Source organism: Desmodus rotundus, chromosome 2, assembly GCF_022682495.2.
Source record: "Desmodus rotundus isolate HL8 chromosome 2, HLdesRot8A.1, whole genome shotgun sequence".
Classification (NCBI taxonomy): domain Eukaryota; kingdom Metazoa; phylum Chordata; class Mammalia; order Chiroptera; family Phyllostomidae; genus Desmodus; species Desmodus rotundus.
The window spans coordinates 4,314,108-4,331,714 of record NC_071388.1 but is presented as its reverse complement, the minus strand read 5'-3'; the positions used below and the strand labels follow the sequence as shown (position 1 = coordinate 4,331,714).

Genomic DNA, 17,607 nt, shown 5'->3' with positions numbered 1-17,607 from the left:
TTATCAAAGAACAAACACTGAGCTTCTTGATTGTCTCGCTTATCAATTTATTATCCCTCCACCCCAAATCCAGTCTTCCTTGCTCAGTCTTGTGGTACTAGAGTTTGATCTTGTAAACATTTATCCTTTGTCGGCCTGATCAATGTTAAACCCTGCTGGGTGACAACTGGACACCAGCCTTTCCTGTTCTGGGACTCCACTATCACCATTTGGCTGGAGCCATTAACTTCCCAGAGGAGTCCAGCTGTGCTCTGGGACCTCGCCCCAAAGCACAGCTGGGGCGAGGTCCTCCAGCAACAGAGACCAGTTCTAGTTCTCCCAGAGCCTCAGAAGACAGATCTTTACAACCCAGCCCCAGCCACTACAGTGCCTGGTAACAGGAGGCCGTGGTACAGACCAGCACTGGCCAGGCAGGGAGCTTGTTCCTGTGTTTATCATGACCTCTCCAAAAGGTCTGAATCTCTGACTTCAGGGGTAGGGGGCCTTCTCCCAGTTCCTTTTCTGTCTACTCTTGTTAAACCTAGAGGTAACAGTTTCTCTTTTGTATCAGCTAGTTCTGGACACCTACTGTCCTTCTTTACCCCTTTTAGTAAAACACCTTCTACTATTCTAGTTGTGGATGAAAAAAAGGGCCACATACTAAACCTGACAAGCACAGGGGAGGCCTGCGAGGTGGGTGGCCTTACAAACTCAGAGACCTACAGTAACCACACAGCATGGTCTGAAATGAAGACTTCCTAACTAAAAGCACACTGTCCTCAAGGCCCTCTTTTCTCTGACTTCTCAGTGAGCCAGAGCAGCCCAGCCTAGTTCATTTCCAAACCTAGCCCCTCTTGCTGCATCTACCCTAGGCCCTTCCTTGTTTCACTGCCCCCAGCTGCAATAAACGTCCTCTAAAAATCACCTGCACTCATGTTGTGTAATCTTTCCTGCACAAAGTCAAGAACCCAAACGCTACTGGCTGGCCGTAGGCAGACCCGCTCAGGGACAGGTCCGCCTTCCAGCAACCCCAAGAATGTAGGAACTTCCTTTATTTTCTAGAATCTCAGAAATACCTCATCAGTAAAGGCAGGAGAATGTATTTCTACTTGTAGTATATAATTCCTAGTATGGAAGGCAGTGTTTAAATGTGTTTTCTGTGCAAGCCTCTTTCACCTATCCATTTTTCTAATGTTCTACAATATAAAAACACCCACAAGATAAAAAAAATTCAGCTTAGAAAAAGTTATGAAAGTATTTCCAAAATACACGCTAGTAATAAATTTAAATAGGCAACACACCTGTACTCGTTAGTATAGTCAAAATCTTGTTTATTATGAGTTGGCTTCAGAAAATTGCACTCTATAATTCCCACTACTCCGACACCCATGTTGTTTGCCTGCAAGAAAATGAAATTGGTGTTTTAAGCATAAGATGTGACACTCAAAGTAATTACCCTTCCACAAAGGTTTACAATTTGTATCACACATATTCCCATATTTTACCTCCTGAAATTCAGACTGAAAAACAGCATCTGGTGGGTAACTCACTTTCCCGGGAGCTGATCCCTAAACACATTAGAGCTTTCCTCCAAAGCCACCGCACTGCTGCCAACTACCCATTCAGACCAGTGCTATCGCCCCCAATTTTATACGAGGGAAAAAAGCCCCCTCCTGCTGGGATCAACTGCTTAGATGGCAGAAACCACAACGAACTCATTTCTATATCCACAGTGCCTAGCACAGGCTTTGGCACATAATATCCCCTAACCTTGCCAGATAAATTAGTCATTTATCCAAAGCTACACATTGTTTTTTTTTTGTTGGGTTTTTTTTTGTCTTATTTTATTTTATTTTATTTATTTTTAGATAGGAGAAGGGAGAAAGAGAGGGAGAGAAACATCAATGTGTGGTTGCTTCTTGAGCGCCCCCTACTGGAGGACCTAGCCTGCAACCCAGGCATGTGCCCTGACTGGGAATTGAACCGGGGACCCCCCAGCTCTTAGGCTCGCACTCAATCCACTGAGCCACACCAGCCAGGGCTATACATTGTTAATGGCATGAAATGGCAAAGTAAGTTTTAATGGCAATGAAAATAAAAACCTATATCAATAAAAGTTAGTTGCTTTTTAAATGCTGCTAGCTAAAATACTGAACCCAAAGCATGAGTCACATTCTGATTATGTATAATTATCAAGTGTATTTTGTTCACAATTGTAGCTTACTTCTGAGTCTACATACAAAGTCAAAGAGTATGTAGTTTACAAAATAAAAATTTTCATAAATATAAGTATATGGGGGGACAAAAGTAAGTTTACAGTTGTGTATGCAAAACAGGGTTTATTCTTATGTTATAACTTACATTATTTTCCACATGAACAACTGTGAACCTACTTTTGCCCCACCCTGTAGATGAAACCAGACATCTAATCATAATCCTACTCTATTAAGAACCATCAAGTGGCTCTGCATCTACAAACCACAGCATCCTTCAATTTGTAATTCACATTCACTTTCGTTCAGCCTCACCCTCCTGTATCTCCCATTACCCTACTTCCCACTTATCCCCAGTCCAGGCACAGCAGGGCACAGCAGGGCACAGCCCAGCACGACGCCCTCAATGATGTCATCGTCTCAGATGCTTCTTCCCCTTCCTGTGCACACATTCTTTTCTTGCCTGAGAGCCCTGCAGACCTCCCAACACCACACTCATCTCAATTACCACTTTCTCCAAGAAGCCTTTTCCAACGCTCCAAGGTGTACACTTCCCTGATCACCCTGAGCTCCAAGGGCATGCTCTGCACATTATCTTTTGATGCTGAGCATCTAGCATCAGAAATCATAGCCGCTATCTGACACCTACTTAATTTATGTTTACTGAATCCACAGAATGAAAATACTAGGTCCAGCCCATCATCTGGTAAAGAAAAACATTAAAAGTTGGTTGTAAAAGCTTATTTTTTATAAGATCAAGCTTAACCAGAAATTATACATCTGCAAATTTAACTGTGTGGGGAAAAGGGCTATGTCTCTTAAGTCAGATCTGTACGTGGTAAAAGAAAAAGAATTTATACTCTGTAGCAGATATAATATTTCTTTGGAATCCCAAAGCACTGGAGATCTAAGGCCTATTACCAAAATGCATTCCCAATTACCAGTGAAATTCAGAAACCTCAATTACAGAAGATTTCTGGTGAAAATTACTATTCTGCTTATAAATGAAAACTAGCATTTTTAAATAAATCAGAGTTTTAGATTTATCTGGTGACTAAAATTATTAAAGGTTACAAGAAGTCCAACAAAATTCATTTACTTTTGCAAGAATGCGATATTCTGGGCTCACACCATGTAAGACGCGTAGTGCATTCAAGATGAGCTCACACTGTCACATGTGTAGAGCTCATGTCATTCTACAAAGAATTCAGATGAAATAAGACGAATCAAAAATGAAATCACAGAACTGGAAAATAAAACATGCTTAGGTTTAAAACCTTTAACAAAGCTGATTTTCAGATTTTATCACTGAATTCTTAGCACGCACCCCCCCCACCAAAAAAAAACCGTTCCGCAAAAACATGTAAAGGACAAGCAGACTGACAGAGGACAGTGTTTATCGTCCTGAACTGAATTCCACGATGGATGTGGCTTAGGAGGAAGGAAGGCTCTACTGTATTTAGGAACTGACTCCAAGAAGGCAACCCCCTACCAGATACTACTTTTTCACGCTACTGAGTCAGCACTAATTAAAACCAGTGATTTCATTCCAGCCCGAAACAAGCAGGGATCTCCAACCAAATGCAGTCAGAGATGTGCATCTGTGTCGGAGAGCCACCCTCATCGTTAGGCCGGGGCAAGTCCCTCAGCCCCAGTTTCCTCACCTGCAAAACAGAGATAAAATACTCTGTCCTCCTCATAAGATTATTGAGGACCAAATGAGGAATTAATATTGAAATATTCTAAGTTCAAGAGCCATGCCAATGTTATTAAAAACACTAACATGTCATTAGGTAAAAGCACAGTATTTCACATCTGTCCCAATAACAAGTTATTCTAACTTTTATAAAAGATAGGGATATTTTCAGCTTACCTTTAACTGATATCCAACTTTTTCATAAGCTTTGATGAGTCTATTTCTGTGATACATCATTATCCCATAATGATCTTTATTTCTGCAGTTGAATCCAAAAGTAATTCTCACTGTTTTAGTCTTAAATGTTAAGGAAAATTCTGAACATATCACCTCACTCCCTTCAAATCCTCCTTTCTATTTCATTATTTAGAGTCCAAAAGTGCAGGAAAAAGGGCAAAGTTAGAAAGGATTAGAATCAGTATCAAGAGAAAAGGAGAAAGGGGGTAGGTAAATACACCTAATACAGCTCTACACGGCATCGTAAAAAGGAAAATAAAGGATACTAAAAATTTTGGTCGATAAACATCATGTTCGATGTAAGCAAGACTCTTTGAAACTAGCTGTGTCTTCACTTTCTGTCCACGTAAGATGATCTGCATTCTTGGCTTTAGATATAATATACTGCAGTAAGCCTGAAAAAACATAAAACAATTACCTATTGATTTGTTCAACACTACTTACACATGTATTTAAGAAACTAACACCTTACTGTCATAAAGGACCCATTAACTCTTCAATAAAATAATATACAATATATATACACTGTTTACTAAAAATAAACTCAATATACTAAGCCAAGCCCTGGCTGGTGTGGCTCAGTGAATTGATTACCGGCCTATGAACCAAATGGTCACCGATTCCATTAGCAGTCAGGGCATATGCCTGGGCTGTGGGCCAGGTCCCCAGTAGGGGGCGCTAGAGAGGCAACCACATATTAACGTTTCCTCCCTCCCTCCCATCCCGTCTCTAAAAATAAATAAAATCTTTAAAAACATATATCCTATAACCAGTAAAATACCTATGTTGCTATGTTAAGTGAAAAAAGTTAAAAAACAGCATGTATGGTATGATCTTATTTTAATTTATTAAAAATGTATACATGGCACTGGTCAATATGGCTCAGTTGGTTGGGAGTCATCCCACAAACTGAAAGGTCGAGGGTTTCATTCCCTGTCAGGGCACATGTCTGGGTTGCAGGTTTGGTCCCCAATCAGGGCACATGCAAGAGGCAACCAATCAATGTTTCTCTACCTCTCTTTCTCCCTCACTTCCCCTCTTTCCAGAATCAACTTTTTTTTTAAAGTATACATGTACAAAAAAGGACTGTATTTCCTGACTGTCAAGTACATATATGGCTATGATTTTAAAAACATCAATAAATTTTATTTCGACAAATAGCAAATGTAATATAAGCAAAATGGACAGGTACGTTTGAAAAGGAAAAATTATAAATAATGCACCAATACTTATGCAGGGTAGACAAACAAAGCACTTTTTCAAAAGTGAGCGTTAATACTGTAAATGTGTTCTCAATTCTTTTTTTTTTTAAAGATTTTATTTATTTTTAAAGGGGAAAGGAAGGAGAAATAGAGGGAGAGAAACATCAATGTGTGGTTGCCTCTTGCACGATCCCTTCTGGGGACCTGGCCCGAAACCTGGGCATGTGCCCTGACTGGGAATCAAACTAGCAACCCTTTGGTTCAGAGGCTGGCACTCAATCCACTGAGCTACACCAGCCAGGGCTGAACATGTTCTCAATTCTTAATGCATGAAAGTTTAGATACTTTAGAATCTTGACCAAATGTTGCATCCTTAAAAATGTTTAAAATATGCTCTTCTGTGCCTAACTCCAAGGAACCAGAAATCTCCACCGGAAGAACAGAGTAACTCAAGGATAGATGAAAGGTTCATTGCAACACTAAAATTTGATCTCTTACTTGTTTTTCTTGCCTCCTGATTTCAACAGCATCAAGTGGTGCTTTGGCATTTATAAAGTGATTCATGATATTTTAAAAGGCTGTACTTTGTGATACACTAAAGCCAAACCATCTACTCGGGCTGCCTCTAGAATCATTCATATTTGAGAACAAGGTCTCCTGAACAGTTAGGACACACTTCAATAACACACTGGGGTATATCAAGTAATAGCAACAGCTACCACTTTAATTGCTAACAAAAAGTTAAATGGTAAACTTGTAAATGTCAAATGTTACACTGGGTTATTAATTTCCTCAATCTCAAAAACATTTTGAGGGTCCAATTTCAGAGAGATTTATCACAAAATTTTATTAATGTACATTATCTCTAGTCTACATATAATTTATGGTTTTAGGAGTCAATACATGTGTATTCTAGAGTATTTTAAAATAAAAAAAGGGAAACTCTGAATTCGGTAGTGGTGACTGCTTCATCAACGTGGCCGTCACAGACTAGACTGGTCCTAGTCTGGCCGACTTAAGTAGAACCACCCAGTGGAAGAACTACAGACGCTGTCAGAGCTGACGCCTTCACAATGAACTGTTTCTAAGTGAAAACACAGCAGTGTGCTTGGGAAATTTCAGTAGTTGGCTCCTGTCTGAGATACTTTCACTTAGAGATCAATCGCAGCAGCTGTAACAGAAGCCCACAGCCTAATGTCCATCACTTTGTGATGTTCTCACGTCCACAGGAGAGCTGGATACTTACCCTCAGGGAGTAGTCACTCTCCGGGGCAATCTGGTCCATCCTCTCTTGTTTCTTGTACCCTTTCCTCCCTGTTGTCTCATCTAAGTCTTCTGGGATTCTGATGTCATATTTGTCCTTATCAAAATCAAACTCTGTTGCACCTTTGTAGCTGTAAAAATAATTTATTAAAGGAGCAAAAATTTAACTTCAAAACAAGCAACAAAATACTATTACTTAACAAAACAACGCAAGAAATAAAATGAAAGGAAAGGAATCCAGAAAAATGTAAAAAAACTGTATTCACAAACACTGCTGGTGGGAAGGCCAAATAACAGAGCCACTTTGAAAAACATTCAGGCAGTTTCCTAAAAAACTAAACATAAAACTCCCCTGCGACCCATCAGTTACACTCCTGGTCATTTACTTTAGGAAAATGAAGACTGTATTCCCACGAAAACCTGTATACAAATATCTGGAGTGTTATTTGTAAAAGCCAAAAACTGTGAACAACCCAGATGGCCTTCGGCAGGTGCCTGGCTGCACACCCTGGGCTCCACCCACACACGTGCTAGTGTTAAGCAAGAAAAAGGAAGCAAACTATTGCCAAACAAAAGAACCTGCATGAATCTCCCGAGATTTACGCTGAATGAGAGAAGCCCATCACAAATGGCTTCACACTGAGACTCCTTTTATGTAACACTCTTGGAATAACCACGTCATAGAAATGCAGACCATGTTGGACGTTGCCAGGGATTAAGGAGGGAATGGGTTCTGGTCATAAAAGGACAACTTGAGGAATCCTTGTGGTGACAAAAATGTCCTGTATCTCGACTGTGTCAATGTCAGTATCAATACTACTGCTGTTCTATAGTTTTGTAAGACGTCACCAATGGGGGAAACTGGGTAAAGGGTCCGCGAGATCTCTATCATTCTTACAACTACACGTGACTCTATAACTACCTTAAAATACAAAGTTTAAATTAAAAAAAACTGGGGGCAGGACAAGGAAGCAAAAGTGAAAAAAAGGGGGGGGAGGGGACACAGGAAGTCAGAAAAGCACCAGATTTAAAGGTTTTATGTCTACCACTATTTATGTTTTATTCCTATGGTTCAGTATGTCTTAGATCTCTCAATATTACAAGTTCATCCTACATTTTAAAACTTCTATTTGCAAAGGATCTCATTCTCACCACATGGATAAAGAACTACAAATCTCAGCAACACCTAATCTCATCTGTATTACCTTTCTTACCAGATGCTAAATCATGTTTGGCTTTAAGTCCTGGACCAAATGAACAAAGGTTTCTTTTTTAACTTACAGAAGTTGGAAGTTAGCTGGGTTTTTATTGTCTCATGTATTTATTTGTTTGTTTTGAGGAAACGGGTGGAATAACAAAGAGAATAGAGTACTATGGAGACTAAACCTCAGGGCTAGGAAGTTTATTTTTAGTAACATGTAATTATCTCCATTGAAGCCAAAGCGGTCTCAATAAAATATCCTTGGATAAGCCACACCACCGACTATGCCAGAACACAAGCCCTGTCCAATGCACTTCTACTCTGTGTAACCACCGATGGGGGCCTGCCACACAATCACTCCTGCACGAGCACCTAACTTCCCCAGTGCTCAGCAGCTGGCCGAAGACTGTATTTACCTTCTAAGATTCCAAATGATGATCCTTGTCCCCTTCTTACCCATAATAGCATCCAGTTCTGCTAGCAAACTCTGTTCCGTAGAAAACAGAGAGTGTTCCAGAATTGCAGCAAGGCTTGCTTCCGATTCCACTAAGTTAATCATCTGTCGTATATCCTAAGTTAAAGAATTAGACCAACAACATATTTCCACAACAGCAATATAGAAGCCAACTCAGGCTTCAACAGAAAAATAATTTCCTAAGTTGTAAATGACAGTCTCATTTCAAATGAATACCCAGAAGGATGAGCAAGTTTCTTATCCCTAACTAATTTAACAATATCTGAAATGTGTTTACACAGAAGACATTTTCCTAAAGATATCTTGCTTGTCATGGCAATTAGGGAAACTTTCAAGCCAGATCACAAGTCTTATTAGACCACAATAAGACTGAAATAAAGAGGAAGGCTACAGGAAGCTCAGTATGAAATGCAACCGCCTAACGGTGAGGACTCCCGTGGCACGATTCCCAGAGAGTAGAGGAACAGACGCCTCGCCACAGTTGTAGGGCAGAGAGCAGGGGCAGGAGCAGAAGCAGGAGCTGGAATGGAAGGTGTGATGGAAAACAAGAATCTGCAGAAAGGCAAAAGGACAGAATGGTTCACATTATTTCTTCGGAGTTTCTAGTTTCCATACCAAAATCAAAAGGATATGGTGTTTGTTGAATGCCACTATTGGGACAACAACATGTTCTGCTTCTATGGCTTCCAAGTAGGTCTGAGACAAGAAGCCCACACTCATGGTTTCTCCATTTTTGGTAAAAACAATTGCATCTTTACCCAAACGCATAGAACCTGACTTGAAACCATTCCCATACAATCCGACTGGGACATGACCATTCATGGTGACTTTGTCACTGAAGCCGAAGCTAAAAAAGAAAAGAGATGTTGAAAATAAATACATACAATCTTCATGTTTTTAATTCAAAAACTATAATACATAAAAAGCCTGGTTTTGTGTGCTGGCCTCATCCTTCCTAGATGTGTCATCTTAGGTGACGAACTAATCTACCTTAACGTGTTTTCACACCTGCGAAGGAAGGAAACCAAGTCTGGTGGGTTACACACACCAAACAGGAGCTCGTTCCTTGGCACATCCTGGCTAAGTGGCTGAGTCATAACTGGGGCCCCTGGGACCCTGAAATTGCACCCCATGAAATTTCTTCCTATAAGCGTGAATGACTCTTGTTCTCAACAAGCCTACAGTTATAATCACCGTATGATCACACTGGGGTTGCCTTGACTTTTTGGCTCCATAAGGAGTATTGTGGGAACAGCAGAAAGGCCTCCGCTACCAAAGTCTCCCTGTACCTGTGCTAAGTACCTTCGTTTTCGTTTCAGGCACATTTGGTGTCATACTGACATCCTATATTGTGACCCTGTAGCCCGAGGTCTTATGACTATTTTATGCTGCTTCCTCAAAGGGAAAGAATCCCTTTGAAATTACCCTCCACCCCAAGTGGAAGTCTTACTGGAAACACTGGTTAAAGCTAATTTACACTAAGATACAAGTAACAGATATCAACGTGCTACAACTCTATAAAAAAATGGGAGAACTTTGGATGAGCCAGACGCTGCGGGGAGTGATGAGAAGAATGGCAGTGACCACCTAATAACCTAACAGTCGGAGGTAACAGAAAACTTAAGGAATGGAGCACACTGTGCGAGTAGCAGCCCATGTTTAAAAAACAAAAACCACGGGCAAGAGTGTGACACACGAAACCCTTGACTTAGGTAAAAACAGTGACTTTCAGACCTGCAACACTTGTACATACCTTAGCATTTTATGCAATTTATCTGAAGTCATCCCATTCCCATTATCAGTGAATGTCAGGCATATGTCGTTATTTATCACTGTTTTGTCAATCCATATCTGCTTAGCATTCACATCAGGATCGTATGCATTATCTGAGGAAGAAAAGTTTTGAGAAATTTTGAGCTTGCATTTTTGAAAAAGAGCAATTAGTTCAGAACAGCTCCTTAACAAGCAGCAGAGGAACATATTTTAAGGACATTTAAAAAGCTGCGATGTTAGGAACCCCTAAGACATGAAAACGTGAAACTAGAAAAGTGGGCCCCAGAATTGCCCCCGCAAAGCCCTCCCTTCACTACACACAGAGCGAAGGTCGCTACACTGGAAGTGTGAAAATGGGAAGAGTCACTGTACTGCAGAGATAACTGGGATAAAAAGGTCTTCTGCCCAAAGAACCAGCCGTGGCTGCTGAACAAAGGAGAGAACAGCAGCACTTCCTGCTAAGCTGCATTTGCAGATGAAGGTTTACCTTCCCCAGAGTTCCTCAAATCGTGGCCCTTTTCAATTGTTAAAGAGAAAACCACAGGCCCAAAATAGTGTCTCTGTACTAAAGCCCCATGATGCCAAACCTCGATTTTAGTACCTGGTTTAATTGCAGTTTTAGCCTCTCCCAGAAGCGAGATCTTAATTAAGCTTACCCAGCCCAGGATCCCCTGGTCAAGCCCCAGGAAGGCGATCTGCCCCAGGGGCCCTCTCTATCCCCCTACATGGAAGGACAGGCTAGCACTCTACAGGGCAGGAACTCCCCAAAGGTGGGCCCCGGCAAATCTTTTCTTTTCTTTCACTAACAGCTCCCTTGCCCCACCTGGTTTCCCATCAAGTCCTTCCATTGCGTACTACCCCTCCAGGGCCCTTCTAGGTGCTAGGTGGGATGCTGCCCCATTCATGAACTGCTTTCCGACAATCAGCTCTCCACATTTACTTGCTTATATTTTGTTTTTAGAAACAATCTAGCCATAATCTCTGGTGGCTTTTACACTTCAATGATCTCTGTTCACCCTCCATTTAACACCCTTCTTTAGCAACCTTGTTTCTCTCAGCATAGGTAAGTACGAAGGAATACATCAAAAAAATTAAAAATTTTTCAACAGTACCTACAGTACAATTAACCTGTGAACTGTAAGATCCATTTGAATACCCCAGTTATTGCAATACAAACAATGACTCTCACACTACCTCCGTAAGGCAGCCTACAACCGAAGTCGAACCACCTGTGGAAAGCTGACCACAGACCTTAGACTCCGACGGCCACCCAGAGCACAGTGGCTCTCTGACGCTCCAGCAGAAAGCTGGAGAGTCACTGTACGGGGAGAACCACCACCCCAGGTTGGGGAGGTTCTCTGGGTCCCCATAAAAAAAGAATGACAGTGAAGAGCTGCAAAGCTATAGCACATCCACTCAGGGTTTTTAAAAAACACCTGGCTCTGGCCATGTGGCTCGATGGGTTGGAGCACTCTCCCGCACACCAAAAGGTTGTGGGTTCGATCCCAGTCAGGGTGTGTACGGGAGGCTACCAACCGACCAATGTTTTTCTCTTTCTCTTCCTCTCTCTCTAAAAATCAATAAACATATAACATATCTTCGGGTGAGGATTCAAAACAAAATAAAACCAAAGAATACCTGAAGAGCATGTCAGCTGGGAGACTGGAAAAATCTCACTATGCCAAAGAAAAGAAGGGTGCTCAAAGTTGCTTCTTTCTAAACTAGGCCCTTCGTTGGTAAAGAATCTAAAGAATATCTAAGTGCCCTGGCCAGGAGCTCAGGTCGGGAGAGAATCCCCTTGACACACCAAGGTTGCAGGTTTGATCCCCAGGCGGCAACCAGTGAATGCGTCAGTCAGTGGAACAACAAATCGATGTTTCTCTCTGTTCCCCCCTCACCTCCCTCTCTCTCTAAAAAATAAAAAAAATCAACAAATTAAAAAAATAATAAAGTACTTGTAAGAATACCTAAGAATATAATTTCCCTTCATTATGTCCGTCAAACACAGGCTTAAATAAAAATTCATGGGCACAATCTCCCCCCCAAAATCGTGACCCATAACGTGACCCTGATCACTGCCTTGGCCCCCTCTCACATTCATTTCGACACTGTTCAACTGCAACCCAACGGCTGGTCCTTCTACCTACCGCGGGCACAGATTTATCACCACGACTCCAACATAACGTTAATCCTCCTACTTCGCTAACACCAGAAACAGGAATCCACTGTGTTTTAAATACTTCCCAACTATCAAAAAACGTAATCCTCATTTTTTGCAGGTCTGTTTCTTTTATAATCAGAATAAAAATATTTTCAAATAAATGCTTTCTTAACTTAGCAAATTAAAATACTTTGATAGTAGTTTAGGAAACATGGAACAGTGATGAATTTGACATCCATTTGAATACTATCATACTCAGTAACCTTCAACCTTTACCCATGTTATCATTCAAGATACGTTTGTTTTTTCAAAAAGCACATTTACAGAATATTTTTCAATGAAGTTTTTTTAAAACTTCAATTGCAAGCAATAGGTTACATATGAAATGTTAATTTTACATACCTATTAATTCAGCAACTGCACTGAATGGCCACGTGTGACTAGTAGAATTTGTATGTAAAAACTTCGGGCAAAGCTGAAACGAACCAAGCATTCATGTAAATTCAGGTAGGTCTTACTTTTCAGGACAGAAACTGAGAGAAGAGAAATTCTGAGAGGCCCTAAATAAAGTACCACAGGAGAGTGAGAGAAAGTACCCAGTCAACAGCTGGGGCCAGCTCACAGCAGACGGCCCACGCTCCGGACTGTACGCTGGAGCTTTAAGTCCCCTTCGGTCAGGACCACCAGGCTCCACAGCATCCTGCTCAGACGTGAAGCTTCAGGGCTGCTTCCCACAATGGCTCAGAAGACAGAAACACCTCTTCCTTACTGGCTGTGCACCTGGCCTGGGAACTCACCCCACCCCGCTTCACACCTTTTCCTACCCCACACCCCTCATCTGTAGGCACTGTAAACTCTTCCCAACCAACTTACTCTGTTTTACCCAAACATAACGCCCACCAGCCCCAGGACCGTGGACATGTCTGTCTTTCCCAGCCGGCCCTGCTGCTGCTCATTTAGACTTCACACCCAGGTTCTGGTCCTCTTCTGGCTATAAACCCTTTTTCGGAAGAGCTTTCAGCCATGTAAGCTTTTTTTGTTTGTTTGTTTAGCATAAACCAATATAATTTTCTGTCCTTGCATTAGACAACGCTGAGATCAAGTAAAAAATAACCTAGCTGCTTGCTTCAGGATATACCTGCAAATATAACACAAAAGGTAAGATTCCTGGAAGATAAGGCTGTTAATCAACGAAATAGTTCACTCATCGACACTTTCTTCAGTACTTCTGGTCAAGATGGCAACAGAGGTAAACACAGCTCACCTCCTTGCGTAACCACATCAAAATTACAACTGAACTACAGAACCACCACCACTTAGAACCGACATACCAAGCTGAATGGAGTATGACAACTACGTAATTAAAGAAACCACAACCGTCCCGGCTGGCAGGAGGGCTGCAGATGCTAAACGGGCTGGTCCCACATCCATTATGTGGATAAAAATCTGGGAGGCATACCTCAGAAGCGAAGAGTGCCAGACCCACACCAGGCACCCCAGCCCAGGGTTCCAGGGCCAGGAAATAAGTCCCCATAACTTCTGGCTGCAAAAACCGGTGGGAATTAAGTCAGTGGAAGAAACTTCTGAAGTCTCAAACACTTCCTCTTAAAGACCCAGCACAGACAGTAATTACTCAGACTCACTCCCTCAGAGCTCCAGCACCAGACAGCAGTGTGAAGGGCACCACTGGGACACAGGGAGGACCTAAAGTGTCTGGCATCAAGGCAGGAGCTGGACGACAGCTTTCTCCCAGACAGAAAGGTGGGCAGAGGCCACTGTCCCTTTTCTGACCACCCCCCCACTCCTCCCCCCTGCAGAGCCAAAAAGGGGGCACATAGGTGACATTCTGTGACTCCATCAACCTGGCTAACACCATTTGCTCTGCCCTGGAGAATCCCTGAGGCTCTCTCCCACCCAACTTATGGGCCTACCCAAGCTGTTAACAGCAACTTTTCCATGTGAATGGCTTGGCTCTGCTTCACAACTTCCTAAATCCTCTCAAACAAGCTACAGGTGGCCCCAGCACCCCCACCCCCATACCTCTTGCTAAGTAGCCCCAGGCCTGGCACTAAGAGCAACTAGATAGATGCAGAGCTTGGCTTCACCTAGGAATCTCCAAACCATCATAAGTAGCAGCCATCTCAAATTGCCTTACAGCTTGGGCAGGGTGGCCCTGGGCGAAACACAGTGAGGGCTGATGTTGGCCCTCACCACCCAGGAAACACCAGGGCCAGCACACCCAGTGGTCATCTACAGACCACTGCTACCCTGCCCCTGCACAGCTGATCCTTCACAGAGGGCAAGGTTGGTGGGAAGTGGTCACAGCCAATCCTTACAGCTGAGTGGCCTGGGTGAATCCCTCCCATTGACCGGACAACAGCAACCAAGGCTCAACCACAAGAGGAGGGTGTGCACAGCCCACATGAAGGCCACACCTCTAGCACTAAGCTTGGGTGGTGGGGGAGTGTGTGCCACTGGACCCTACAGGACACCTACTACAATAGGTCACACTACTAAGACAGGGAGTCAGAGCAGCTCTACCTAATACACAGAAACACAGGGAGGCTGCCAAAACAAGACAAAGAAACATGGCCCAATTGAAAGAACAGATCAAAACTCCAGAAAAAGAGCTAAGCGAAATGGAGATAAGCAATCTATCAGATGCAGAGTTCAAAACACTGGTTATGAGGATGCGCAGGGAACTTAGTGAAGACCTCAGCAGCATAAAAAAGATCCAGTCAGAAACAAAGGATACACTAACTGAAATAAAGACCAATTTACAGGGAAACAACTGTAGAGTGGATGAAGCTGAGAATCAAACCAATGATTTAGAACATAAGGAGGCAAAAAACAACCAATCAGAACAAGAAGAAAAAAGTATCCAAAAAAAATAAGGATAGTGTAAGAAACCTCTGGCATAACTTCAAGAGGTACAACGTTTGCAACATACGGGTGTCAGAAGGAGAAGAGAAAGAGCAAGAAATTGGAAACCTATTTGAAAAAATAATGAAAGAAAAATGTCCTAATTTGGTGAAGGAAATAGACATGCAAGTCCAGGAAGCAGAGAGAGTCCCAAACAAGATGGATACAAAGAGGCCCATTCCAAGACACATCATAATTAAAATGCCAAAGGTTATTAATGATTCAGAGAGATTCTTAAAAGCAGTGAGAGTAAAGCAGTTAGTTACCCACAGGGGAGTTCCCATAATACTGTCAGCTGATTTCTCAAAAGGAATTTTGCAGGCTAGAAGGGATTGGCAAGAAATATTCAGTCATGCAAAGCAGGGACCTACAGCCAAGATCACTCTACCCAGCAAAGCTATCATTTAGAATGGAAGGGCAGATAAAGAGCTTCCCAGACAAGAAAAAAACTAAAGGGGTTCATCATCGCCAAACCATTATTATATAAAATTTCAAAAGGACTTACTTAAGTAAAAGAAGATAAAAACTACGAATACAAAACAACTGAATCTAAAAAACTAAGCAAGAACAAAGAATCACTGATACAGAGAGTGTCTGGATGATTGCCAGATGGAGGGTGTGTGGGAGATCGAGTGAAGAGGAGAGGGGATTAAGAAGTAAAGTATAGGGCCCTTGCTGGTGTGGCTCAGTGGACTGAGCACTGGCCTGAGAACCAAAGGTCGCTGGTTCAATTCCCAGTCACATCTGTCCTGGGTTGCAGGACAGACCAAGTCCCCAGTAGGGAGTGCATGAGGGGCAACCACACACTGATGTTTCTCTCCTCTTTCTCCCTCCCTTCCCCACTCTCTAAAAATAAATAAAATCTTAAAAAATAAAAAAGGTACAGTATAGGAAATGGAGTAACCAAGAACTTATACGCATGACCCATGGTCATGAACAATGGTGGAGGGGATCCCCTGAGGGAATGCGGGGTGCTGGGTGGAGGTGGGGCAAAAGGAGAAAAATCAGGACAACTGTAATAGCATAATCAATAAAACAGAATTTTAAAAAAATGGATAAAGGACTTGAATAGCTACTTTTCAAGACAGTATGCAAATGGCCACTAAGCACAAGAAAAGCTGCTCTGAGCACACTAATCATTAGGGAAATGCAGACTGAGACCACAATGAGATGGCCAATAGCCATTATCAAAAAGGAAAAAAAAATCCACTTCACTAACACAACAAAACCATAGAACAACAAGTATTGGGGAGGATGTGCAGAAACTGGAACTCCCGTGTACTCTTTGAAGGAACATAAAATGGTACAGCCACTCTGAGGGGGCTCTTCAAAAAAATAAATAATTAAATATAGAATTACCATATAATACAGCAATTCCATTTTTGAGAAAGTACTGAAAAGTACTGAAAGCAGAGTCTCAAAGATATATTTATATACCCATGTTGACAGCAGCATTATTCACAGTAGTCAAAAAGCGGAAGCAACCCAACTGTGCTTCCATTCATCCATTCATCCATCCATGGATGAATGAACAGTTAAAAACAGTGCAGTATATTTACACAATAGAATATTATCCAGCCTTAAACAAGAAATTCTGACACATGCTACAACGTGGATGGACTCCTGAGGACACTATGCTAAGTGAGACAAGACGAGATGCTCGTTCACAGAGAGACGAGATGCCATGTGTACAAGGTCCCTAGAGCAGTCAAATTCATAGCAAGTATTGTAGAACGGCGACTGTCAGGGGCTGGGGGGGAAGGGGAATGGAGCATTATGGTTTAAATGGATAGAGAGTTCTACTTTCCAAGATGAAGAGAGTCAGAGGTGGTTGCACAGCAATGTGAATGTACTTAACATTGATGAACTGCACACTCACAAATGGTTTGATGGCAAATTTTGTTATATGTATCTTACCATAACAATACACAAATAAACACCAAGTCAGCAAGCTGAACAATGTGACACTTCTATCTCCTTTCCCCTGCTGAGCTTCCAGAAGAGCTGGCCAACCAGCTGCCAGCAGCAGGAGAGTAGATGTGAACTTCCTCTCTAGAAAATGGGATGATCTCTAATAGTGCTATTTGGGTCCATCACAATTATGCTTTCTGGATAACATTCTTTTTTGTTGTTGTTCTCACTTTAAAAAAATTACTGTAAAACAATTTTTAGTTATTTTACACATATTTTATGGTCTAACACCTCCATTCTTTAGTGTCCATAGATACTGACCCCAACAAAAGAGCTGGCTCCTTCCTGTCTGATCGCCCAACACTGAAGCCCACCGAAGGACTAGCTGCACTCATGTATGGACGTGTTTCAGTTAGCCGTCAGTGTCTCACTTGGAAATGGAAGCAAAAGGCTAATAATCATCCCCGGTGTGGCTCATCTGGTTGGAGCACCATGCCGTACACCAAAAGGCTGCAGGTTCCATTTCCGGTCAGGGAACAGACAAGAATCAACCAGTGAATGCAAAGATAAGTGG

At 42.1% G+C, this 17,607-nt stretch overlaps 1 protein-coding gene across 3 annotated transcripts in view; it reads right to left on the bottom strand.

Moving 5' to 3' along the window:
• The window catches only part of MORC3 (MORC family CW-type zinc finger 3), a 39,231-nt gene that overhangs the window by 17,902 nt on the left and 3,722 nt on the right, over positions 1-17,607 (bottom strand). Inside the window, exons 1-9 of one of the 3 annotated variants that reach the window (XM_053916934.2) lie at positions 12,797-15,453; positions 12,603-12,675; positions 10,020-10,152; positions 8,900-9,113; positions 8,208-8,356; positions 6,574-6,721; positions 4,392-4,520; positions 4,066-4,185; positions 1,281-1,378 (exon numbers count right to left, since the gene is read on the bottom strand). In XM_053916934.2, coding sequence (XP_053772909.1) covers positions 1,281-1,378; positions 4,066-4,185; positions 4,392-4,520; positions 6,574-6,721; positions 8,208-8,356; positions 8,900-9,113; positions 10,020-10,051 — 890 coding nt within the window. In that variant the 5' untranslated portion in view covers positions 10,052-10,152; positions 12,603-12,675; positions 12,797-15,453. Of the gene's footprint in view, positions 1-1,280; positions 1,379-4,065; positions 4,186-4,391; positions 4,521-6,573; positions 6,722-8,207; positions 8,357-8,899; positions 9,114-10,019; positions 10,153-12,602; positions 12,676-12,796; positions 15,454-17,607 lie in introns of those variants that run through there. The other 2 variants (XM_053916933.2, XM_053916936.2) reach the window with 2 other exon arrangements.